Here is a 25,399-nt window from a genome sequence, read left to right on the forward strand (position 1 = left end):
TATATATTCCTATTTATCTGTAGATATCTATACCTTTATATATATCAATTCCACTCCATTTACTCCAGAATAGACACTGCGCTCACCGGATTTTTTGAACAATAAATGTCACTTTTATTAAAGTTGCATTAACCCCTTAATGACCACAGCACTTTTCCATTTTCTGTCCGTTTGGGACCAAGGCTATTTTTACATTTTTGAGGTGTTTGTGTTTAGCTGTAATTTTCCTCTTACTCATTTACTGTACCCACACATATTATATACCGTTTTTCTCGCCATTAAATGGACTTTCTAAAGATATCATTATTTTCATCATATCTTATAACTTACTATAAAAAAATTATAAAATATGAGGAAAAAATGGAAAAAAACACACTTTTTCTAACTTTGACCCACAAAATCTGTTACACATCTACAACCACAAAAAAACACCCATGCTAAATAGTTTCTAAATTTTGTACTGAATTTAGAAATACCCAATGTTTACATGTTCTTTGCTTTTTTTGTAAACTATAGGGCCATAAATACAAGTAGCACTTTGCTATTTCCAAACCATTTCTTTTCAAAAACACTGATATCTTTCAGGAATCTCTGAATATCCATTGACATGTATATATTTTTTTTTAGTAGACAACCCAAAGTATTGATCTAGGCCCATTTTGGTATATTTCATGCCACCATTTCACCGCCAAATGCAATCAAATACAAAAAATCGTTCACTTGTCACAGATTTTTTCACAAACTTTTGGTTTCTAACTTAAATTATTTACAAACAGCTTGTGCAATTATGGCATAAATTGTTGTAAATTCTTATCTGGGATCCCCTTTGTTCAGAAATAGCAGACATATATGACTTTGGCGTTGCTTTTTGGTAATTAGAAGGCCGCTAAATGCCACTGCGCACCACACCTGTATTATGCCCAGCAGTGAAAGGGTTAATTAGGGAGCATGTAGGGAGCTTTTTGGGATAGTTTTAGCTTTAGTGTAGTGTAGTAGACAACCCCAAGTATTGATCTAGGCCAATTTTGGTATATTTTATGCCACCATTTCACCGCCAAATGCGATCAAATTAAAAAAAAAGTTAAATTTTTCTCAATTTTAGGTTTTTCACTGAAATTATTTACAAACAGCTTGTGCAATTATGGCACAAATGGTTGTAAATGCTTCTCTGGGATCCCCTTTGTTCAGAAATAGCAGACATATATGGCTTTGGCATTGGTTTTTGGTAATTAGAAGGCCTCTAAATGCCGCTGCGCATCACACGTGTATTATGGCTAGCAGTGAAGGGGTTAATTATGTAGCTTGTAGGGAGCTTGCAGGGTTAATTTTATCTGTAGTGAAGAGCTCAGCCTCCCACCTGAAACATCAGACCCCCTGATCCCTCCCAAACAGCTCTCTTCCCTCCCCCACCCCACAATTGTCCCCGCCATCTTAAGTACTGGCAGAAACTCTGCCAGTACTAAAATAAAAGGTATTTGGCCCTTTTTAAAAAAAAAAAAAAAAAAAAGCATATTTACATATGCTGATGTGTATGATCCCCCCTTAGACCCCAACCTCACTGATCCGCCACCTAACAGCTCTCTAACCCTTCCCCTCTGCCTTAATGGGCGCCATCTTGGGTACTGGCAGCTGTCTGCCAGTACCCAGTTTTGCAAAAAATGTGCCTTTTTATTAAAAAAAAGCCCTTTTCTGTAGTGTAGCTTCCCCCCCCCCACCACCAAGACCAACCCCCAACCCCTTCCAGATCCCTTAGATTAGATTTTTAATGTTTAAACTTTCTTATTTTTTTTTTACTTTTAACTTTATGTTTTTCTGTAGTGTAGCGGTTCCCACCCGCTCCCGCCCCGTGCACGCGCCCGCCCACCAACCCCCGTGCACGCGCACGCTCCCGTGCGCGCCCCCGTGGGTCCCGCCCCCGATCCCGCCCCCCTCCACTCCATACAGAGCATCGATGGCCGCCCACCCGCCTCCCACGTAAGCTCCCACCCACCAACAATACCGGCCATCGATGTCCGGTGCAGAGAGGGCCACAGAGTGGCTCTCTCTGCATCGGATGGCCAAGGGGGTTATTGCAGGATGCCTCCATATCGAGGCATCACTGCAATAACCGGAAAGCAGCTGGAAGCGAGCAGGATCGCTTCCAGCTGCTTTCCAGACCAAGGACGTACGCCACACGTCCTCGGTCATTAACTGTATTTTTTTTGAGGACGTGTGGCGTACGTCCTTGGTCGTTAAGAGGTTAAAAAGGCAAATTCCCAAAAGTTTCCGAGACACCAAGTGTGAGAAAAAAACGTTATACCTAAACACCTACCCCCCACCTCTATTTAAACTACTTGTGCCATTTACTTCCGGTTGCGAGAGATCCACTCAGGGGTTGCAACCGCCCCCTCACAACTAAACCGCATGGCTAATTTACATAGCTTATTATGTTGTGTATCATATACGTCACCCATGTAATCAAAATAGTTAGCAGTCCCTCTCATTGTCTCTGACGATCTCGCTACACCTTACCCATTTAAAGGCATAGCATAATGCTATAAAAAACCTTAGCCACATTAAAAACAAACATTATGTTACATCAATCATTGCTAGACTAACTTAGAACACGACCAACTTGTTTCAAGTTGTATTGTAGTAAACTTTGGAGGTTTTAGATGTTTGCTTGTATGAGAACGTGTATGTCACTCTCTGTGTTTTTTTTAAATGAACTTCCCCAGATCACTGTTGACTTTTGAATTGCTATTGGGGCTTTATTAGAGCATGTCATTTTGGCATGACTGTTGTATATCATTTTAAATAACTTTCCAATTGATCAATTTAGCTTCATTCTCTTGGTATCCTTTATCGAAAGAGCAGCAATGCACTACTGGGAGCTAGCTGTACACATCTGTGAGCCAATGAAAAGAGGTATATCAATGCAGCTACCAATAAGCAGCTAGCTCCCAGCTCCTAAACCTACCTAGGTATGCTTTTCAACACATGATAACAAGAAGCTTAGCAAATTAGATAATAGAAGTAAATTACAAAGTTGTTTAAACTTGCATGGATTTCATGTCCCTTTAATTGCACACATCACATATCAGCACCAGTACACTTTGCCCATTTGGTTTTCGGATTGCAAGATCATCAAATTATTGACAAAGGTTACAATTTAGTATTGTTTTTAGGGAGGTAACGATTTTGAGCTATAGGGGTATTAGAGCCAAAAGCATTCTGAGATTGTGATCACTGGAGACCACACAAACACAATTCTGGACAAAGTTCAAAATTGTTTTTCTTACTAAACCATGTGCAAGCAGAGCCGGATTACCCATTAGGCACAGTAGGCATGTGCCTACAGGGGCCTTGCAGTGAGGGGCGCCTGCCTGTCAGTAATAAAAAATATATATATATATTTTTTTTTTGTGAGGGCATTAATTTTAGTAAGAATTGTGCTGCCAGGTACTTACAGAGTTGAGTGTTTCATTGGGAATATGTTACAGCAGTTGAGGGAGCCATGAAGGAGAGAGGGGCAAAGATTAAAACTAAACCCCTCCCATTTTCGCCAGGCATGTTTAGTTTCACTTTTATTTTCTGTACTTCTGTTGCTTCACACAGCCAAGCTCCATGCTGATGTGGTGCAGACACTTTTTGTTGAAGGGATGAAGGCTTCAGAACAACAGGTTAGAACTGTACAAGGCTTCTAATGCTGCCTAGAATGACAACATAACAAGCAGAGCACTTTAACCCCTTGGCTACCAGAAAGGATTGCAGTGAATTCCCTTGTTATGTGCTGTAGTGCATTTTGATAGCCAGGGGGTTAAATTCTGCTTCAGGATGAATGTTTTTGTTCTATAAAGGCATTGGAGGTGAGGAGGTTATGTGGGACTAGCTGCTCTGCTCTTTACTACAAGCTGCCAATTGTGATTTACAGCCTTTAGGGCACTTTGACAACAAAGTTTGTAGAGAGACTGTAAGGCTGTAAAATGTGTATGTGTGTAAACCACTCACATGGCATATTTGTTTGTATGTATGTATGTATGTATGTATGTATGTATGTATGTATGTATGTATGTATATATATATATATATATATATATATATATATATATATATATATATATATATATATATATATACATACACACACACATCACATTAAAAATTGTAAATATGTTCTTTTATCAAGTAAGTGTGGTATGTTTGTGTTTTGTGGTTAATTGAATTTCTAATTTTAAACACATTTGTTGACCCCTGGATTACATATAATCTACAACATTCCATGCTTTCATTTGAGAGCAACATGATATTATATTTATATTTCAGAACAAAATAAATGTAACATCTGTGTGTATTTGTACCAAAAATATCAGAGTTCACAAGATTTTTTTCATGTAGTGGAAAAAATACCTAAATTTTACATTTTCTTCCACTGGCTGCACAGGTTGTTGATGAGCTTGCATGCTGCTAGTTTTAATATTGCTATTGTTTACACAAAACTGTGTTTAACTCCAACAAAATGTTAAGCACATAGTCAAAGTCATCTCCAGAAAAGCAATACACTAATGGCATGTCAATAAATATGTCCTATGAGCTCACCTGGGTCTGCACAGATGTGTATTGCTGTTTCAGAACTGACATTGACTATGTGTTTAACTCTTTTGCAAGAGGCTAACACACTTCTGTGCAAGCACTAGTGCAATAATAAAATGCCCTAGCAAACTGTCACATTTTATGTTCCTTTAAATAGGGTTTTCTTTAGAATATTTTGCATTAAAAGTTTAACATGATTTGTTTTTGTTACACATAATAGAAATTGTATGGCCATTTGAGTCAAGTGAATATTGATTTTTGGTGTAGCTTCCATTCCAACAAATATTGCAATTGGTGTGTTTATTTGTGTATCTCCATAAAAGGGAAAATGTAATTTTACATCTAATATTTATTTTTAGTTGTCCTAAATAATAATAAAAAAAGTCCTAATTTTTTTCCACTTTTTTTGGGGAGTGGGGTGGGGGGGGGGGGAGCGTCAGGATTTTGTGCCTACAGGCACCTGAGATGTAAATCCGGCCCTGTGTGTAAGATTGTGACCAGCCCCACAGTTAGGTAGTGCCAGTAATGCAACACTGACATTAATCAAATTCAGAGTTTTAAACCCCCTAATGAGGTGCGCTCAAGGAAGAATATGTGAAGTAAAATAGTTCAAAGTCATGGCAGCTCTTCCAATATGTTCAGGAACAATGATTCGATCTACAGTAGGAGACAAGAAGGCGCCAAAATAGGGTGATATCGCCACTACACAACGGTATGCTATGGAGACAGACGCAATACTTACAAACGAAGCGGCACTACAATGTGCCTGAACAAGCAGACCGGGACCTCACAGTCGCCCGGAAGACCAAACACTGGCGAACGGCAAACCTCCGGCAATCACGTGGTTCGTCTGGCCAATCAGGGTTCGATAGACATACACACCTTACTCTAATCTTTATGGAGGAGGCAGAGTGTTCTGTAGTAACAATAGGCAGGAGACCCAAAGCACTATAGACACTCAATATTATTGTGTGATGTTTGAGGAAAAGGAGGAGATCCACTCCAGGGAGGTACAATAAAAAACGAATTTATTAAAATGTCCTTAAAGTCAGCAACGCGTTTCTCGGCTACACAGAGCCGTTTCATCAGGCTGTAATCCTGACTGTGAGGTCCCAGTCTGCTTGTTCAGGCACATCGTAGTGCCGCTTCGTTTGTAAGTATTGCGTCTGCCTCCATAGCATACCGTTGTGTAGTAGCGATATCACCCTATTTTGGCGCCTTCTTGTCTCCTACTGTACATTAATCAAATTACAGGTTGTTATTGTTGTCACTTGCTATGTAGAATATCGAAAGCTTTTTTGTATTTTGGTAGTGTTTTCTATATGCTGATCTCTAAGCCTTTCCTATATTTCCCTCCCTATCCCCAGGGGTCATCCAGTCATTCGCAGGCTTTGTAGATTACTTCACAGTGATGGCCCAGGAAGGTTGGTACCCAGCGTACTGTATTGGGCTTCGTGCTTTATGGGAAAACCAACACTTGCAAGACTTAGAGGACAGCTACGGCCAGGAGTGGGTACGTCTGATCTTGAGGGTCATCAGAAAGCCAGAGGGGTATTTCCATGTTATAATATTGCTCAGAGCTGGAAAATAATCACTATATTTCATCAGGTTAGACTGGTGAGAGAACTGGTGACCCCTGGCTTTCAACTCAGAGAATGATATCATTAATCATTGGAAATAGTTTAAACTCTAAAATATTAAATGAATTTATATCTTGTAATTATGGTAATCATATATTTTATATTCCTAGCATTAGATAAATATATTCTTATATTAGGAATCTTTTTGCCATTGCCATTTACACCATCTTAGATTTTTTGATGATTTTTTGATTTGTTTTCTTAACTTTCCTATGATTATCTCTTCCAGATATATACAGTATATACATCTTTTATGGTATCCACCCTCTCGTCATTTAATGTCATTTCAAATCCCACATTTGTAATCCATGGTCACTTTATATAGAGTGACATTTGCATAGGGATAGAACTACTATGTGCCATAATTAGATATGCCTTTATATTGGTTCCTATTCTAATAAATAATCACATTTGCTGGGGGGTTTTACAACTATGCTATGATTGTTTCTGCCATCTATATTAAATTATCATCATCACGGTTTTATCATCACGGATGTTTCTAGGACTTTTTTCCTTTTTGCTACAACTGGTGACCCCCACAGTGTATGTTTATGTGGTTGCTTTGCAGACATTCAGCCAGCGCCTGTACCAGCAGTACACGTGTTACACCGTCTTCTTCATCAGTATTGAGGTGTGTCAGATCTCCGATGTCCTGATCAGAAAAACAAGACGTCTTTCCGTTTTTCAACAAGGCTTCTTCAGGTGCAGTAACAGCAATTTACATCATCTGTGGATATGTTTAGGTTTTAGTTATTAAAGGGACATTGAATTATTCATACAGCGTGCAATTAACAAAAAAATCTTAAATTTATTTATATTATCAAACTTATTTTATTCTCTTTGCATCTAGTGTAGCTTCATTCTATATGAGCATACTGAGTTAGGCTCAGGAGCGTGCACGTGTCTTGAGCACTATATGGCAATGATTTTAACAAGGTTATATATATAGAGCCCAAGACACATGCATGCTCCTGAGTCTACCTCAGTAAGTTTTAGCAAATGATCATGGAAGTTAAATTTTGACTTACATGTCCCTTAAAGTGACAGTAAAGTCAAAATGAGTATTTTATGATGATTCAGATAGAGCATGCAATTTAAAACAACTTTGCAATATCACATTTATATTGTTCTCTAGATATCCTTTGTTAAAGAGTAGAACTATGGCAGCAGTGTTTGTTACTATGTATAACATTACTATAAACAATGTTGCAAACACAGCTGCCAGATGGCTAGAGGCACGTGCACACTCCTGAGCTCACCTAAGATTACTCTTTAACAAAGGATACCAATAGAACTTAGCAAAATTGATCATAGAAATGATAGAAGTAAACTGGAAAGCTGTTTAAAATGTCATGCTCTATCCAAACCATTGCAGTTTAATTTTGAGCCTACTGTCCCTTTAAAGTAAAGAATATTTGCGTGCTGAAGGTGGGAACTACTATAACAAAATGCTTTGTAGCTTATTATAAGAATCTGAGTAATGCAATCCTGTGTTTGTTCTTTTGTAGGAATAAAGTTTTGGTAATTGCCATAGTCTTCCAGTTGTGCCTCGGTTGTTTCCTTTGCTACTGCCCCGGGATGCCAAATGTGTTTAACTTCATGCCGATTCGGTGAGTGTGCACGTGATGGCGGTGACTTGTTGAGTGTTCGTTATTAACGCCTGTCACACACTGTCCTCAGATCATCGTTGCCTGCAGAATTTCTTCCAAATGGGAGATAATAAATGTCCTCACCATTATATCAAGCAATATCTCAGAGAGACTATAACTTTACCGGCGAGTAATTAAAGGGACATCAGTACATTTCAGTTTTTATTAGGCGCCTTTTTTTGCAATACACTTATATTAACGAACATGCATCTAGTAAGCTACCACTGTTTCAGTTCTATTATATATTGTGCGTATACTGCGTAACCAGCATCATCAGCTTCTGCCTGCTCGGAGAGTCAGTGATTATGTGTATTTTGTCACTACTGAATTTAAATGCACTTAAATACATTTCAGCTTAGACCATACACAGGGGTCAAGTCCTACAAAAAAGTGTGGGAACTCACAAAGACTTTCAACCCCCCTCACAATTAATATTGTTTTATAAACACACACACACACACACTGTATTTATATGTATATAATCTATACACTTTGGTTAATGAAAGCAAATTAAAACCAATGGAGGGTTGAATGGTTGCCTTTGGGCCTGAGATGACTCCTATGTCACAGAGACTCACCCACTTAAGGTGCAATAGTCCTATTTCTGCTGAGGGGAGCTAAATAACCCCAGAGCAAGACACACAGAAATGTAAGCACCATGTGTTACACACAGTGTGGGGTGATCACACAGCAGGACCGCTGACAGGCTTACATTTAGTGTATTGAAGGAAGTGTTACTGCCCATTACTAGAGGATCTCACTATCCCTCTAACCAGACTGTGCTCCAGCTCCTCCAACCAGCAGCAGCAGTGTTTACTGAAGTGTTTCTGTTCTCTGTCCAGGGGGAACTTACAGTAGTTCCTCCTGCAAAAATAGTGCAGGAACTCGACTTAACCCCTGACTATACAGTATTTTTAAAGGGACATTATAACAATAAAAATTACCTTCTCTAATTCATTACAGCATGGCATTTTTTGCATTACTGATCCTGGCTTACTATGGACCAGATTTAAGAGATACTCAGTGTGAGTGGCATATGACTTTGTACTTAGACTTGTACAGTCAGTGTCACTCAAATTGGTATTACAAGATATTTGTTAAAATATATAATGGAAGGAAGGCTTGCTTCATACACACAGCTTAATATGTGCATCCCATGCTCATAATGAGACGTGCTAATTAGAATTCTAGATACATTTACCTTGAAGAACACAGAGACAGGGGGCGTCACATAATGTATCACAGAGTTACACCAGGATTATGGTTTATGAAGGTAAGAAGACTTATACTCAGAATTTTCAATTACCCTAAAACACTGGTTTTGAAACCTGTTCTCAGACCTCCCTAACAGGCCACATTTTGAGGATATCTGAACTAGAGCACAGGTGAAATAATCAGCTTTTTAGTAAAAAGTGGTAATTTTACCTGCTCTTACCCATGGTAATCCTGAAAACCTGGTCTGTTAGAGAAGCCTGAGGAAAGGGTTGAAAACCAATGCTCTAAAAGGTGAACATCCAAGCTGTCCAGCAAGCTCACTACAAACGATCTCGGGAGACTCCAGATCTTCCAGCACTTTTTACCGGAATAAGGTTTTTAAGAAGACTCACAACTTCGACAGCTTTCGCTTGTGATAAAATCAGCTTTTATTAACCTCTTAAGGACATATGACAGAATTTTTCCGTCATAAAACAATTGAGCAAACTGAAAGCTGTGTCCTTAAAGGGTTAAAAGACCATTAACAAGGTCGGTTCACATATAAAACACCAGTGATAACCTACTGCAACGCGTTTCTCAGTCTTACAAACACAGCCATTTTATCAGGCAGCATCACTTTTTATATTTGCATGTTAATATTGTTTGTATCAACTAGTTTAAGTATGAAGCCCCTTTTTACTATTGTTTCAATAATTTATTGTCTTTTTGTTTTAAATTGACCTTGATATTACAAATTAATAATTGCCATTAACCACCACACCATCACAATAATGACACTAACCAGTAGACCTCTCAACAGCAAAACACTACCACTGTTAACCCTCTAACCACCAGACCTTCCCCTATTGTAATAACTCCCAGGACCACTAATATCCCCTAACCACCATAACCCCCAACGTAAAATTACAATAACCACTATTAACCTCCTAAACGCCGTAACCAAACACAAAAATAACCACTATTAACCCAAATAAAAAATATTAACTAATAACACAGTCATAACCCCAAATTAAAAAATATCTAACCCTTATTAACCCCTGCACCCATCGCAAAATGTCCCTTCTATTAACCCTTAACCTGCCACAAAAAAACAATATTAAGCTCTGAACTGCCAGATCAAATTCCCCCATGCTATTAAGGGGCCATCAAATACAGTAGAAATGCATAATGAACATATACATAATAAAACGACAATGTTAAAGCACTTACTCTGAAATTAAAATGAGCAGTAGATTGTTTTCTGACAAGTTAGTTGAATTTTCCCGCCTCTTGCATCATGTGACAGCCATCAGCCAATCACAAATGCATATACGTATATTTTGTGAATTCTTGCACATGCTCAGTAGGAGCCAGTGCTGCACAAAGTATAAATATAAAAAGATTTCCACATTTTGCTAATGGAAGTGAACTGGAAAATTGTGTGCTCTATTTGAATCCTGAAAGTTTCATTTTGAGTTTAATGTTCCTTTAAACTTACAACTGCAGATATATCCTACTACAGACAGCTCCCACTGCAAAACCACCACCTAAACTGACCCATATCCGACTCTCCCCAAAAAACTTAATCCTTAAAAAATACAAATACTATAAAATAAAAACATTAAAATAAAAATATCCCCCCTAAAAACGAAAAACCCACTTGATTCTACTTAAAGGGACAGTCAAGTATAAATTAAACTTTCATTATTCAGAAAGGACTTTTAATTTTAATTGACTTTCCAATTTACTTTTATCATCAAATTTGTTTTTTTCTCTTGGTATTCTTAGTTTAAACTAAACCTAGGTAGGCTCATATGCTAATTTTAAGCCTTTGAGGGCTGCCTCTTATCACATGCTTTTTAAATCTCTTTTCAACACAAAGAGACAGAAAGTACATGTGGGCCATATAGATAACACTGTGTTCAGGCACAGGGGGTTATTTAAGATTTAGCACAAAACAATGCTAAATTTAAGACAATAGATAATAAACAGTCACAGTTATGTGATCAGGGGCTGGAAGAAGGTTCCTAGATACAAGGTAATCACAAAGGTAAAAAGTACATTAATATAACTGTGTTGGTTATGCAAAACTGGGGAATGGGTAATAAAGGGATTATCTATCTTTTAAAACAATAACAATTCTATGGTTGACTGTCCCTTTAACGTTGAAAACTTCAGTCTGGTGTCTGCCATATATTAGAACAGTGCTGTTATCCACTGGGATTGTTTGATAAATGACTCGTTATCCAAGGGTGGTTACAGTTTTAATGGTTCCAATGTTTATGGCTTTAGGTTCCAGTGGTGGCTTGTTCCTCTTCCATTTGGTATTTTAATCTTTGTTTATGATGAAATCCGTAAGCTGGGAGTACGAAGACACCCAGGAAGTGAGTATTTGTAAAACACTATTGGGCTAAGTTCACTATTTATTGTATGAAACCTTTCGCTAAGCTGCCACATCTCTCCATTTTGTAGTTAGTGGATTTAGTAGGATAAGAATTGGTGAGATGCTATAAGTTAGTATTTCTCAATACCAGGTCACACTAACAGGCCACATTTTTAAGATGACGTTCAGACAGTTTGAAAAACCGTTTACTTTTGCTACTACTGCTGACATTAAGAATGAATAATGTATGACAAAGCAGATGTCTCCATTTAGGGGAGGGCAGGATATTAAAACTAATTTTAGATAAATGGCAGTTATAAAAGGCAATATTTTTTTGGGGCACTGAATTTTTCACTTCAACACCTCTTTAAATAACAATGTACATCAGAGACCCTAGACATAGATTCTCAATTAACCTGATATCATAGCGTCTAACTATTTTTTTCTTTTCTTAAAAGGCTGGTGGGATAAGGAGCTGTATTACTGAGCATTACCTGAACCCAAATATCCCCACAATGAGTTTGCAGCTAAAGAAGAATCAAGCCCAGATATCATTAGCAAGAAGAATGTGCTCACACTTAATCTCACCGTCTTTGGGTCTTCTGATTGCGATGATTTGAGTTCCTCCAAGTTAGTAGGACCAGGGGTTTGAATTATTTACAAAAGAAGAGTAAATCTGTGAATCTTCTACACATTTATAGATAAGAAATTATTTTAAATGAATATAAAGAGTAGTTCATTTTATATGCTGCTGTAAATATGCTGTCTAGGTGTAAAGAACATTGTACTCGTGGCTAACGTTAAACCTTTTGTAACAGCAATAGTTGAATGTTGTTATTGTATTGATCCATATCACTGATAGTTACTTTATCTCTTCTGATTCCACTGACTTCTATAAAAGAAATCAGTGGCTTGTTCTAATAAATTATTATATGAAAACCTGAAAGTGTTCTGACTTTAAAAAGAGATGCATGGAATTGAAAAGAAGAAATAGTTATCAATGTTTATTAATAGCTAAGTGCAAAAATGTTATCAGAGAAGTTTAGCTTAAAGGGAAACTTTACCCAAAAATGTTTTATAATCAATATGAAATACATTTTAACATGTTGATATTTTTGCTGGAAAATAAATGGAGTAAAAGCATTTTTAAGTTAAATAAATTTACATGTACCAGTTATGCACTTCCTACTAATCCGTGTTGATTTATAGATTCTTCCTACTGATGGTCAGTTGATATTAGCAGGATTCACCTATAAGCCAATGAGGATTAGCAAGAAGTACCTATCAGCCAATGATCATTAAGAGGGCGTATATATCAGCCAATGAGCATTAAGAGGGCGTATATATCAGCCAATGATCATTAAGAGGGCGTATATATCAGCCAATGAGCATTAAGAGGGCGTATATATCAGCCAATGATCATTAAGAGGGCGTATATATCAGCCAATGAGCATTAATATGAAGTAGCTATTGGCCAATAAGCATTAGTAAGAAATACCTATTGGCCATTAAGCATTAATATGAAGTACACATCTGACACTGGTATATTTTGCTTCTTATGCTTTCATGCAAAAGGAAACGTTTTTAGAAGCAACTCTTTTATACGGATGGCAGAACCTTAAAACAGTGTTGCTTAAAGCCACAAGGCTGATTTATCAAAGATAAACACACTTATGTGGGAAAATATAATTTACCTAACACAACTAGCTTGTGTTGAAACAGAGATGTTATGAGACATATAAGACCAGCTGAAAATAAAGCATTTTCTAAGAGAGGACAGGAGATTATTTGCAAGCAATACTGTAACGGTTTTTCATTTTATATATAAAAAAAAAAACCACACATGCCTGTTATTATAGCGATTTTATCACATCACAAACTAAAGCCCTTTAAACGACTGTACTTGGTGTCACATACTACGTCACTGAACTCTTTCTTTTATGTTTTGATTTATGTTTCATACCAACAGCATATTTACATTTATTTTGCACCCTACTGTGACAGCACATGACTTGTTACTGACGGGATATTAACTTCAACCTCTGTTGAGAAAAAGCTTCAAGGGACTTGGTTCTTTGTATTCAGAACACCATGTGTATTGTCAATTGTTCATCAATTGTGTCAGAAAGCTAAGACTCCTGACATCACTTGACTATGGTCATTGTGGTTATTACAGATCATAAAAAGGAGCAAAGCATTTAAAATGAATGATCTCTGTAACTAAAATGATAGATTAAGCTTTATATTATGCATAAACATTAATAACCCCCAATACATACACAGCTTGTAATCGTGTTGTATTTGGATATAGAATTTGTATTGAGGCATATGAAAAAACTAAAGTATACTTAATTCCTTCTGAAGAAAAGGTATAGGCAGAACAGCCAAAGATGCCAGTGTGCGTTGTCTCTTTCTGGAGTAAAAACGCCAGTGTGCCAGGTGGATGAGTTTAAGGAATATTCCGATCAAAATGTAGATGCACATAGATGAATTACTGCTTTTAATGGAAACTTATTTGCAATATAAATGTATTGACAATAATGCTTCTAGTAAACGTTATTACTGTTTTAGTGTTAGCATTTTTCTCTGCACGTGCACGTGAAGCATAGCTAGATATTCTCAGTGCACTGACATTTTAAATATTGCAGCTGCTCCAAGTGCCAGCAGGGCTTGTGTCATGTCAGCAGTTAACAAATTGAGTCATTACCAGATGGTACAAGAACCTAAGGCTTTCTGAGCAAGTGCTGTCTTAAAATGCTGGTGCACGGTGCATACTTAAATACACGTTTGAAACAGCTACAGCTTTTATTAGAAGCATTTTTGCCAACACATGTATATTAGAAAAATACTTCTATTCAAAACAGAAATGCATCCACGTGGATTCCAATTTTGCCTGGAATGTCCCTTTAACTCTTCAGCAGTTCCCTTTACATACACAAAACAAGGGAGAATCATTCACACATCGAAGCCAACACGAAGGTGATTAGCAAGGAGACAGAGGCCGACCTCATTACTGTGATTGTTGATGGAAGTTACCAATAGCCCTCCCTAAAGCCTGCAAGAGTCTAAAGAAGCTGGCACTTTCCTCCCAAACAAAAATGTCAGAGGGCATAATATGGAAGACAGATGGGATATTAAAGGGACACTAAACCCAATTTTTTTCTTTCATGATTCAGGTAGAAAATACGATTTTAAACAACATTCCAATTTACTTCTATTATCTAATTTGCTTCATTATTTAGATATATTTTGCTGAAGAAATAGCAATGCACATGGGTGAGCCAATCACACGAGGAATCTATATGCAACCACCAATCAGCAGCTACTGAGCCTATCTAGATATGCTTTTCAGCAAAAGATATCAAGAGAATGAAACAAATTAGATAATAGAAGTAAATTAGAAAGTTGCTTAGAATTGTACACTTCTTCTAAATCAAGAAAGAAACAAATGTGGGTTTCATGTCCCTTTTAGGGGGGGGGGTTTGAAAATCTGGCAACTAGCGCTCTGATTCTGCCCGTTTTCTCATTTAGAAGAGTGAAATAAAATGCAAAAATGTTCCATTTTAACATAGACCAACATTGGTTCATTTAATGTAGGTACTCTATATAGATGCAGTTTCTGACAATAGGATTATAAATGCATTTACTGAACTGTACCGGTCCCCCTTTTCTAATAGAAACAAGTGATGTTTAAGAAAACAAATATATATTATTATTGGTTTCTCCATTGTGTACAATGACGCAAACAAACCAGATTTTTTCACTTTTGTTTTTAAACTAAATTAAAGGAATATTCTAATAAATAAAAAAATGCAGTCTAATTTGTACTTTGAGTATGACATTTTAACACTACTAGCCCTGCAATTTTGTGTTTTTAACCCTAAAAGGGGTGAAACAGTTACGGTACTGCTCAGAAGCCACTATTGATTTGGTCAGCGGCAGTTTCCACTCACAGCTCCCATGTGGTACTTTAGTTGTGTGTTTAACTCATTTGCAGGGGTCGCTAGAGTTAAAATTACACGCCCTAATGAAATAGAGCATGTCATTGTTTTTCACTAGAATGGCCTTTAATATCATTCCCAACAAGTGTGTAATCTAAATCTACTACAAAACAGAATTACCAACATAATGTACAAAAAATGAGATTTCAGCTCATTTAAAAACACAAAAAACACAACAGGAAGTGTCTCCTTCTTTATCCGGTTAGTTTCAATAAACAAACAGATATCTGGTCCACAAATATTTTATTATATAAAGTCTATATGAAATTAATTTAAATCAAAATTCATAAACAGTCCAACTCTCTGGCGCTTTTGTCAATCAAAGGAAAAGAGGCAGAGCCCAAACTGCTTGTTCGCTATTGGCCGTACGGAATCTCCAGAGGCTCAGTTGCCATGAACCAAACTTACAAAGAGCGTGAGGCAGCTGAAGGACAGGAGACCGGTGATCACAGCTTTCAGGAGAAGTGCAGTCCAGCTGCCCAGGAGGAAGATGTGCACAAAACAGCTGCAAGCAAACAAATGGTCAGAACCATTCTGAGATTGTAGTATAAAATGTTTAAAGGGACATTATCAAAAGTCTAACCCTGTCACATATCTGTTCCTAACTAGCCTCAGCAGAAGAGATAAGATGCTACGAAACAATGCAAGTTAAATATTTTTATTTTTATATCCGTTTAACTCACTTTCTATTAAGTAGCTTTATCATAGGATTCTCTCTGTAGGTACGAAGGGTAGTGCAGCTAATCAGCACACTGTGGTACGAGTACAACTGTGCATACAACCAAGTAGTGGCTACACTGTTGTACAAAGGAAACATCTCTGGTTATCATTAGGGAACAGTTTGGAGATATGAACGCAATATTTTATACTTCTATGTATATCTAATAATTATATATCTACAGATCCACAAACACCATTCCTTCTCCCAGGCACAATACATTTATATACTGACGTTTTTCCGTTTTCTACAAAATACTTTAATGTCACCATTGCAATATTTGTATGGATATAATTAAACACATAGATATGTAGTTCTTGGCCAGCAGTGTACAAATTGTCTGGAGCTGAACAAGGCATAAGCTGACGTACCCATCGCCATCAGTGTTCAGTATGATTACAAATACTGCTGCCATAGACACGTGCACGCTCCTATCAGCTCCAAGTTGTTTCCAATTGTATGCTCTGACTCATTACAGTTTCATTTTAACTTTACTGTCCCTTTAACAGAATGAATCTTTAAGTTTTACTTAGTGATCACTGTGTAGAAGGTATCTACAGGTTATATTTCGTCATTTCCTGTTGTATCTTACATATTTCTCACTGTCATTGACCATTTTTACATTTACTTGTATTAAAAAATGAGAAATTTGGATCATTCCTACATACAGTTACAGTATACGAGCTGGCTGGTACATAGAGCTACTCACTCCATAAGGAAAGCCTTGTACATGCTGAGTCCCAAAAGAACTGTAACAGGCAGCCGGAAATGTGTGGGAAGGTCGTAGCGTGTCCACATCCAGACAAGGGCAGCCACAGCCATGTAATGTACCTGCAAGTTCAGCCATCAGTAGAACAACAGTACTGCAACATCATAAGTCACAATTAACGGGGATATGAAACCCCCAAAAAAATAATTATTTCAAAATTCAAATAGAACATACAAAATTAAACAACTTTCTGATTTACTTCTAATTCGCTTTGTTAAACCATACCTAGATAGGCTTAGGAGCTGGGAGCTAGCTGCTGATTGGTGGCTAAACATATATGCATCTTGTGATTGGCTTACAGATTATTTCAGCTAGTTCCCAGTAGTATATTGCTGCTGCTTCACTAAAAGATACCAAGAGAATTAAGCAAAATTGATATTAGAAGTAAATTGTCATGGAAGAAAAAAAATGTGGGTTTCATATCCCTTTAAGCTTTACATGAATGTCATATTACCAGACTGATGTTAGAATCAATGCTCATCTGGATATATTTCCAATCAAACTCAATGCCACGAGCTCCAACCCACAGAGGGAGACACCTATAAAAGGGAAAGTATTATTCTCAATATTTTCTAGTGATGGTCACATTTTTTAGTTAAAGGGCCATGATACCCAAATGTTTAAACACTTGAAAGTGATGCAGTATAGCTGTAAAAAGCTGACTAAATAATATCACCTGAACATCTCTATGTAAAAAAGAAAGATATTTTACCTCAAAAGTTTCTTAGTAGCCACATCCCATTGTAAAGGACTTCTAAGTAGCAAATCAGTATGTCTGTCCCGGGACAGCGGAAGGATCGAGCTTTCGTGCACACTCATCTTATTTCCCTATTCAGATTAGGGAAGTTTACAATGAAATCTCATGAGAGTGAAGTGAAATCTCATGAGATCACAGTAAAAGAGTTCATGACCTCAGCACTGTTGATGCTGATTGGCTGCTGTTCATTTCTTAATTATTTTTTTTTTTACCTGCAGCTGGGAGTAGGTGAAGTATAACGTTTCACACAGAACTTACTCTGCTGAGCTGAGGAGATTGTGAGGTAAAATATCTTCCTTTTTTAGATAGAGATGCTCAGGTGATATTTTCCTGTCAGCTTTTTACAGTTATACTGCATCAGTTTCAAGTGATTTAGCATATGAGTAATATGTCCCTTTAATTAATCTCTAATTTTCAAACCAATTCTATTGTTAGGTCTCTATATTTAAAATATAATAATGAACATTAAAAAGCTCTATAGAAATGATAAAATAATGTATAAAAATCTTTTAATGAGATAAACCAGTTCCAACCTGGACATGACAAGTTCTGCTGTGGCCCAGCCCAAAGCTGCGACCATTATCTTGTACTCTCCCTTTCCTGCATTTCTAGACATAACTAAGTGCAAGCCCAACAGGTCAGCGAGGTCTACCGTACATTTCATGAACTCCTGAAAGACAAAAAGTAATAGTGAGTTACTAGAAAACACAATATAGCTACATAATTATAAAAAAACATATAGGGTTAAAGCAGGGCTCAACAAACCCAGAGGCCAGGGAGTCACTGGCTCCTTAAAATTAGTCTCTGGTCCTTTTGTTTAGAGCCACTGAAATACCCATTGGTGCCACCCCCACTTCGCTCTGTCAGCCACACCTAAAATTTATCCTGGTGCAGCTGGATCCTTTCTAGGCCTCGAATCTGTGAAATCCATCTATGCCCAGACCCTCCCTTTAATACCTCTTTACCAATCACACGACATGGTGGGGGGGAGTTAATGTCACCTGATGTTTTTCTGTGATGCCAGGACGGAGCTGTCAGTAACATGGAGGGACAGTTTGGGGTCAAGTAGCCAGCGGTATGGGAGCATACATGTAGCCCTGATATAAATTTATATTAACAATGGCCAAATCCTGTTGGATACCAAATTCCTGGGCTGCCTCCAAGATTGCGTTTACAAATCTGTCAAGCCATGAGTTATAGGGTTAAACACAAAGTCAGCTCCAGATAAGCAATGGACAAGAGATATAGGGGGGTGTAAAGAGCGCTGAACTAAAGAACACCTAAGCCTTTCCTTATTTTATCTTCTTCCTGGATAGGGGCTATAAATATGTGTGTAATGGAGAAGGCGCTAACAGCACTAGGTATTAAAGTTGTGAAGTGATAATGTCTTAAAAAAATAAAAATGATTAGACATATGTAAAGTGCACAAGAGCAAAGGAGGTATAGAAATGCTGTTTCAAACTCAAATAACAATAATTCTGTTTTAAACTTGGAGAACAATAACAATTGAATATTAAAAATTCCTGAAATTTCCGTGGAATATTTGTTATTGAAGTAGAATCATTTATGAGTGTGTGTTTTTAGCTTTTCTTTCCTTTAATATTTTAATGTAATTTATTAAAAGTTATATTTTATTAATTAGTCTCCACTCTCCTCCTCTTTCTGAGATTTGGAACTAGTACCAATTTATTTCATAGCATTTTCTCTAGATATATATTTAGAAGTGACTCTTGAGTGCTGTGTATTCTATTATAAGGGGCTCCCTTACTCCTAAGTGTTCTCTAATTAAATTTAATACACATCACCACTTTGCACAACATTGCTTTCTTCTATACATTGAAACAATGTATATATTAGAGCTATTAAGAGTCTTCAGATTTCATAAGTAGGGCCGTTGGTCTTTTTTCCTTTTCTAAAACGCGTCTCAAATATGGACTATTATTTTGTATCTGTTCCAACAATGTTTATGTTTTAAAATGGGGGGGGGGGGAAGAGATATTCCAAAATCTTTGTTAGCTAACAATATGATCCTCCTAGTGCAACGTATTACAATTCATATGAATAGTAGTGGCCAGCCACTATCATACCTTAGTAATGACAGAAGTCTCTGTGTGTGATCCTATTACACTGGGGATAATTCCCCTTTGACGTTCAGGAAGGATCTGAAGCGTTTGACTGCAGTCATCCGAGGTGGCAGTTGGGCTCCCAAGGTAAGAGTAGTGAGAGTCTGCCGTGCAGGTGATCTTACCGCTTCCTTGTAATTGTCTTACTACAAAGTTTTTAGCTGCGATCGTCCGGAATGACAGATAAGTACCTAGGGTAAGAATAGGGGAAACCTGTCGTGCAGGTAGTCTTACCTCTTCCTCTTGTCTGTCTCACTCCGGGTCCCTCACGCTCTGGGTTCCAGTGGCGTCTACTGATGACGTCACAATTTTCGGTAGAATTTTTTCAAAACTTGTGCAAGTTTCCTTTTAGCAGTAGTATGTTTAGATGCCGATATTTGTTGTTACCTCCTGCTCTTAGTACAGTTTGTACGCAGGGGTTTCCTTCTTTGCCAGATAGAGGGAAAATCTTTAGCAATCTGCAGAGGCTTCTCTCCTTGTGGGCAGATATTTGGAAAACAGGCTTGCTTTCACAGATCTCTGATGAAGCGCATGTGCTCATGCGCGAAACGCGTAAGATAGGAGCTTACCTGTGTCTGACGATAAGCCTGCTCCTAATAAAAACCTTATTTCATCCACTTTGAAGACTATGCACTCCTTTTTCCTCTTCCATTTGCTTTCACAGACACAGCTCAGATCTACGGCATCTTGATAAAGCGCAACGTGGGGTGAAACATGTAGATCTGAGATGTGTCTGTGAAAGCAAGCCTGTTGTCCAAATATCTGCCCACAAGGAGAGAAGCCTCTGCAGATTGCTAAAGATTTTTACGACAGGTTTCCCCTATTCTTACCCTAGGTACATATGTGTCATCCCGGACGATCGCAGCTAAACACTTTGGAGTAAGACAATTACAAGGAAGTGTAAGATCACCTGCTCGGCAGACTCTCACTACTCACTTACCTTGGGAGCCCAACTGCCACCTCGGATGACCGCAGTCAAACGCTTCAGATCCTTCCTGAACGTCAAAGGTCAATTATCCCCAGTGTAATAGGATCACACACAGAGAGTTCTGTTGTCATTACTAAGGTATGATAGTGGCTGGCCACTACTATTCATATGAATTGTAATACGTTACACTAGGAGGATCATAGGATTGTGGAATATCCCCCCCCCCTAATTTTAAAACATAAACATTGTTGGAACAGATACAAAATAACAGTCAATATTTGAGACACATCTGGACATTTTAAATAATTACATTGTTATAATTTTGTAACTATAAGTTTTAAGGTAATTTGGAATTTTAAGGATCTAATGGAATGTAAATATAGGTTGTTATCCAAAAAGTATTAGAACATTTAAGCAACAACATTGTGATCACATGCTTTAAAGCCATTAAGCTGTAAAACAAATTTCAGCTTTTAACAATAGTCCACAAAACTTTTATGAATTTTTAACATTCAATTATTATTATTTGAGTTTGAAACAGCATTTCTATATGTTCTTTGCTCTTTTCCCAATTTTGGAAATGAAAAATGTGCACTTTACATATGTATAATATTATTTTATTTTTTAAAGACATTATCACTTCACAACTTTAATACCTAGTGCTTTTAGCGCCTTCCCCTATACACATATTGTCCAGATAAGCAATGCGTTGGCAATCCTACAGAGACGCACATATGTTGACCTTGATTGCGGTCCTGTGCAGGGGTTTAACCCATAATTCTGTTCAAGCAATAATGGAATAATAAAATGCACATTACAACATTTTATTATTACTCATTAATGTAAATTACTTTAGCAAATAAAATTGCTGTTGATAAATAATAATAAAATGGTTTAAGACAGTTTGTTTACAACTCACCCCAATAAAGTCGTAAGCTCCAACTGCTCCTTCCCAGGTCGGGAAAAATGTTGCCAAAAACAGCATCTATTGGTAAAAAAACAAACAAATGAAATTCAAAAAGGAAAACACAATATTTAATAGATGTGATACATGATGTGTAGGTACCATAGCCAATATAATAACTCATCTTGCACAGATGTCACATTCATACATGCAAGTGTGCTCTCTGTATAGCTATAAAAACACACCCAAGCCTGTATACAAATCTGTGTCAATCATCCTGCACAGCTCCACACACACACACACACACAGAGGTCAGTGTCAATAATCCTGCACTGCTCCACACAAATAGGTAGGTGAAAGTCATTGTGCATAAAGACACAGGTAAAATGTCACTTATCTTACATAGCTGTACAGAAGGGCAGGTGTCAATAAAAAGAGAGAAGCGCTCAACCTGGGAACGAACAATAGCATAATAGCTTGTTCTATGGCTAATAGCTTGTTCTACCACCTAGAAGTAGCCTCTTTTTGCTCAATATGTGCCTTCACAGAGAAGAACTTTCCTGAAGCATATCAGTCTGATCCTGACTTCACAGTACAGTCCAGCCCCTGAAATACCCGGCAACGTACGTTTCGGCCTATTGTGGGCCTCGTCAGTGAGGTGCAGCCATATCCCTCTAGGCACACGTCTGGATTCCCGCCCCTGCAGCTACAGACAAATGTAGATTTCACCTATCTTCTATTTCACAAGCAGATGTCACCGTCCACCATTTAACACTGGGAGGTGTCAAATTGCACAGTGCCACAGATAAATACATTTGCCACTGCTGCACACACAGGTAGATGTCAATAAAAATCTTCCACTGTACACAAATGTACAAGTGTGTGTCAGGTTTTTCAGTTGTACACACAAGTGGTTGCCTCTTTGCATAGCACCATACACAGGTAAGTTCTGCTGCACACATGGGTTGGTGTCACACACCTTGCACAACAGCACACACTGGTAGTTGTCACACATAGGCACAGATATCGCTCACCTTGCACAATCACACATATTACAAAGTGGTAGGTGATACCTTGTACAACTGCACACATTTGTCAGAGATAGCGTCACCTTGCACTGCTATAGACAGGTGTCACCTTGTACAACTACACACATTTGTCACAGAGAGACGGGTTTCACCTTGCACTGCTATAGACACAGGTTAGTGTCACCTTGCACAGGTGCTACAGATTTGTCACCCAGAGACAGATGTCACTTTGCACAGCTATACACACAGGTTAGTGTCACCTTGCACAGAGATTTGTCCAGAGACAGATGTCACCCTGCACAGCTATAGACACAGGTTAGCGTCACCTTGCACAGAGATTTGTCACCCAGAGACAGATGACACCCTGCACATCTATAGACATAGGTTAGCGTCACCTTGCACAGAGATTTGTCACCCAGAGACAGATGACACCCTGCACATCTATAGACATAGGTTAGCGTCACCTTGCACAGAGATTTGTCACCCAGAGACAGATGACACCCTGCACAGCTATAGATACAGGTTAGCGTCACCTTGCACAGAGATTTGTCACCCAGAGACAGATGACACCCTGCACAGCTATAGACACAGGTTAGTGTCACCTTGCACAGAGATTTGTCACCCAGAGACAGATGTCACCCTGCACAGCTATAGACACAGGTTAGTGTCACCTTGCACAGCTGCACATAGATTTGTCACCCAGAGACAGATGTCAGCCTGCACAGCTATAGACACAGGTTAGTGTCACCTTGCACAGCTGCACATAGATTTGTCACCCAGAGACAGATGTCAGCCTGCACAGCTATAGACACAGGTTAGTGTCACCTTGCACATCTGCACATAGATTTGTCACCCAGAGACAGATGTCACCCTGTACAGCTATAGACACAGGTTAGTGTCACCTTGCACAGCTGCACATAGATTTGTCACCCAGAGACAGATGTCACCCTGCACAGCTATAGACACAGGTTAGTGTCACCTTGCACATCGATTTGTCACCCAGAGACAGATGTCACCCTGCACAGCTATAGACACAGATTAGTGTCACCTTGCACAGCTGCACATAGATTTGTCACCCAGAGACAGATGTCACCCTGCACAGCTATAGACACAGATTAGTGTCACCTTGCACAGCTGCACATAGATTTGTCACCCAGAGACAGATGTCACACTGCATAGCTATAGACACAGGTTAGTGTCACCTTGCACAGAGATTTGTCACCCAGAGACAGATGTCACCCTGCACAGCTATAGACACAGGTTAGTGTCACCTTGCACAGAGATTTGTCACCCAGAGACAGATGTCACCCTGCACAGCTATAGACACAGGTTAGTGTCACCTTGCACAGCTGCACATAGATTTGTCACACTGCACAGCTATAGACACAGGTTAGTGACAGCTGCACATAGATTTGTCACCCAAGTACAGATGTCACCCTGCACAGCTATAGACACAGGTTAGTGTCACCTTAAACAGCTGCACATAGATTTGTCACCCAAATACAGATGTCACCCTGCACAGCTATAGACACAGGTTAGTGTCACCTTAAACAGCTGCACATAGATTTGTCACCCAGAGACAGATGTCAGACTGCATAACTATAGACACAGGTTAGTGTCACCTTGCACAGAGATTTGTCACCCAGAGACAGATGTCACCCTGCACAGCTATAGACACAGATTAGTGTCACCTTGCACAGCTGCACATAGATTTGTCACCCAGAGACAGATGTCACCCTGCACAGCTATAGACACAGGTTAGTGTCACCTTGCACAGCTGCACATAGATTTGTCACCCAGAGACAGATGTCACCCTGCACAGCTATAGACACAGGTAAGTGTCACCTTGCACATCTGCACATAGATTTGTCACCCAGAGACAGATGTCACCCTGCACAGCTATAGACACAGGTCAGTGTCACCTTGCACATCTGCACATAGATTTGTCACCCAGAGACAGATGTCACCCTGCACAGCTATAGACACAGGTTAGTGTCACCTTGCACAGAGATTTGTCACCCAGAGACAGATGTCACCCTGCACAGCTATAGACACAGGTAAGTGTCACCTTGCACATCTGCACATAGATTTGTCACCCAGAGACAGATGTCACCCTGCATAGCTATAGACACAGGTTAGTGTCACCTTGCACAGCTGCACATAGATTTGCCAGAGAGACAGGTGACACAGGTTAATGTCACCTTAAACAGCTGTACACATATTTTTTCACACAGACAGGTATCACCCTGCACAGCTATAGACACAGGAGCGCGTTACGTACCTTGCACAGTTGCACACACAGGTAGGTGGCTCCCGCCTGCACACACCGCCAGAAGGCACCATACTCGGACCTATAACACACAGAAAGGTTAGTTTTCCCTCTGTTACCCCACATGACAACCAGCTCCCGGCTTCCCTTGTTATCGCCGCCATTACTTACAGGCCACTGCATTTGTAGGTGATAAAATACGGGAAATAAGCCAAAGCGAAGCAGTTCCCGAAATGAAAGAGCGTCATGTTGACCGCGACACCGGAACCACGCATGCGCAATAGTGACGCCAAGAGACACCTATCCAATCAGAGCTCTGGGTTAAGGCGCATGCGTGACAGCAACACTAAAACCTTCAATCAGAGCAGTCTACTAATGCGCATGAGTGAATCTACGCCAGTCAGGCTACAGAAAAAGGACAGCTCAGTTACTTCTGCACATGCGCAGTTATAAGAGCTTATTCT

The 25,399-nt window shown here is 38.7% G+C and overlaps 2 protein-coding genes across 2 annotated transcripts in view; one reads left to right on the forward strand and one right to left on the reverse strand.

Annotated features, from left to right (window-relative positions):
- The window catches only part of ATP4A (ATPase H+/K+ transporting subunit alpha), a 100,105-nt gene extending 87,728 nt beyond the window's left edge, over nt 1-12,377 (forward strand). Inside the window, exons 20-24 of the mRNA XM_053690908.1 lie at nt 5,940-6,085; nt 6,781-6,914; nt 7,721-7,822; nt 11,348-11,439; nt 11,897-12,377. Coding sequence (XP_053546883.1) covers nt 5,940-6,085; nt 6,781-6,914; nt 7,721-7,822; nt 11,348-11,439; nt 11,897-11,925 — 503 coding nt within the window. The 3' untranslated portion in view covers nt 11,926-12,377. The remainder of the gene's footprint in view (nt 1-5,939; nt 6,086-6,780; nt 6,915-7,720; nt 7,823-11,347; nt 11,440-11,896) is intronic.
- Nucleotides 12,378-15,665: 3,288 nt separating this feature from the next.
- TMEM147 (transmembrane protein 147) lies at nt 15,666-25,223 on the reverse strand. The gene is made up of 7 exons (XM_053689840.1): nt 25,107-25,223; nt 24,948-25,017; nt 21,654-21,719; nt 18,217-18,353; nt 17,381-17,465; nt 16,867-16,988; nt 15,666-15,944 (listed from the first exon to the last, which is right to left on the reverse strand). Exons 1-7 carry the CDS (start codon nt 25,208-25,210, stop codon nt 15,824-15,826), a joined length of 705 nt encoding a protein of 234 aa, XP_053545815.1. The 5' UTR covers nt 25,211-25,223; the 3' UTR covers nt 15,666-15,823.
- Between the last annotated feature and the right edge of the window lie 176 nt (nt 25,224-25,399).

This window comes from Bombina bombina, chromosome 8, assembly GCF_027579735.1.
Source record: "Bombina bombina isolate aBomBom1 chromosome 8, aBomBom1.pri, whole genome shotgun sequence".
Taxonomy (NCBI): Eukaryota; Metazoa; Chordata; class Amphibia; order Anura; family Bombinatoridae; genus Bombina; species Bombina bombina.

Bases quoted from the DNA above. Each gene is read 5' to 3' on its own strand.
- TMEM147 (XM_053689840.1), bottom strand. From the start codon at position 25,210: ATGCGTGGTTCCGGTGTCGCGGTCAACATGACGCTCTTTCATTTCGGG. The intron at 25,018-25,106 runs GTAAGTAATGGC...TGTGTGTTATAG, and splicing joins ACCTACAAATGCAGTGGCCT to GTCCGAGTATGGTGCCTTCT. The intron at 18,354-21,653 runs GTGAGTTGTAAA...TTTGTCTTTCAG, and splicing joins GAGCTTACGACTTTATTGGG to GAGTTCATGAAATGTACGGT.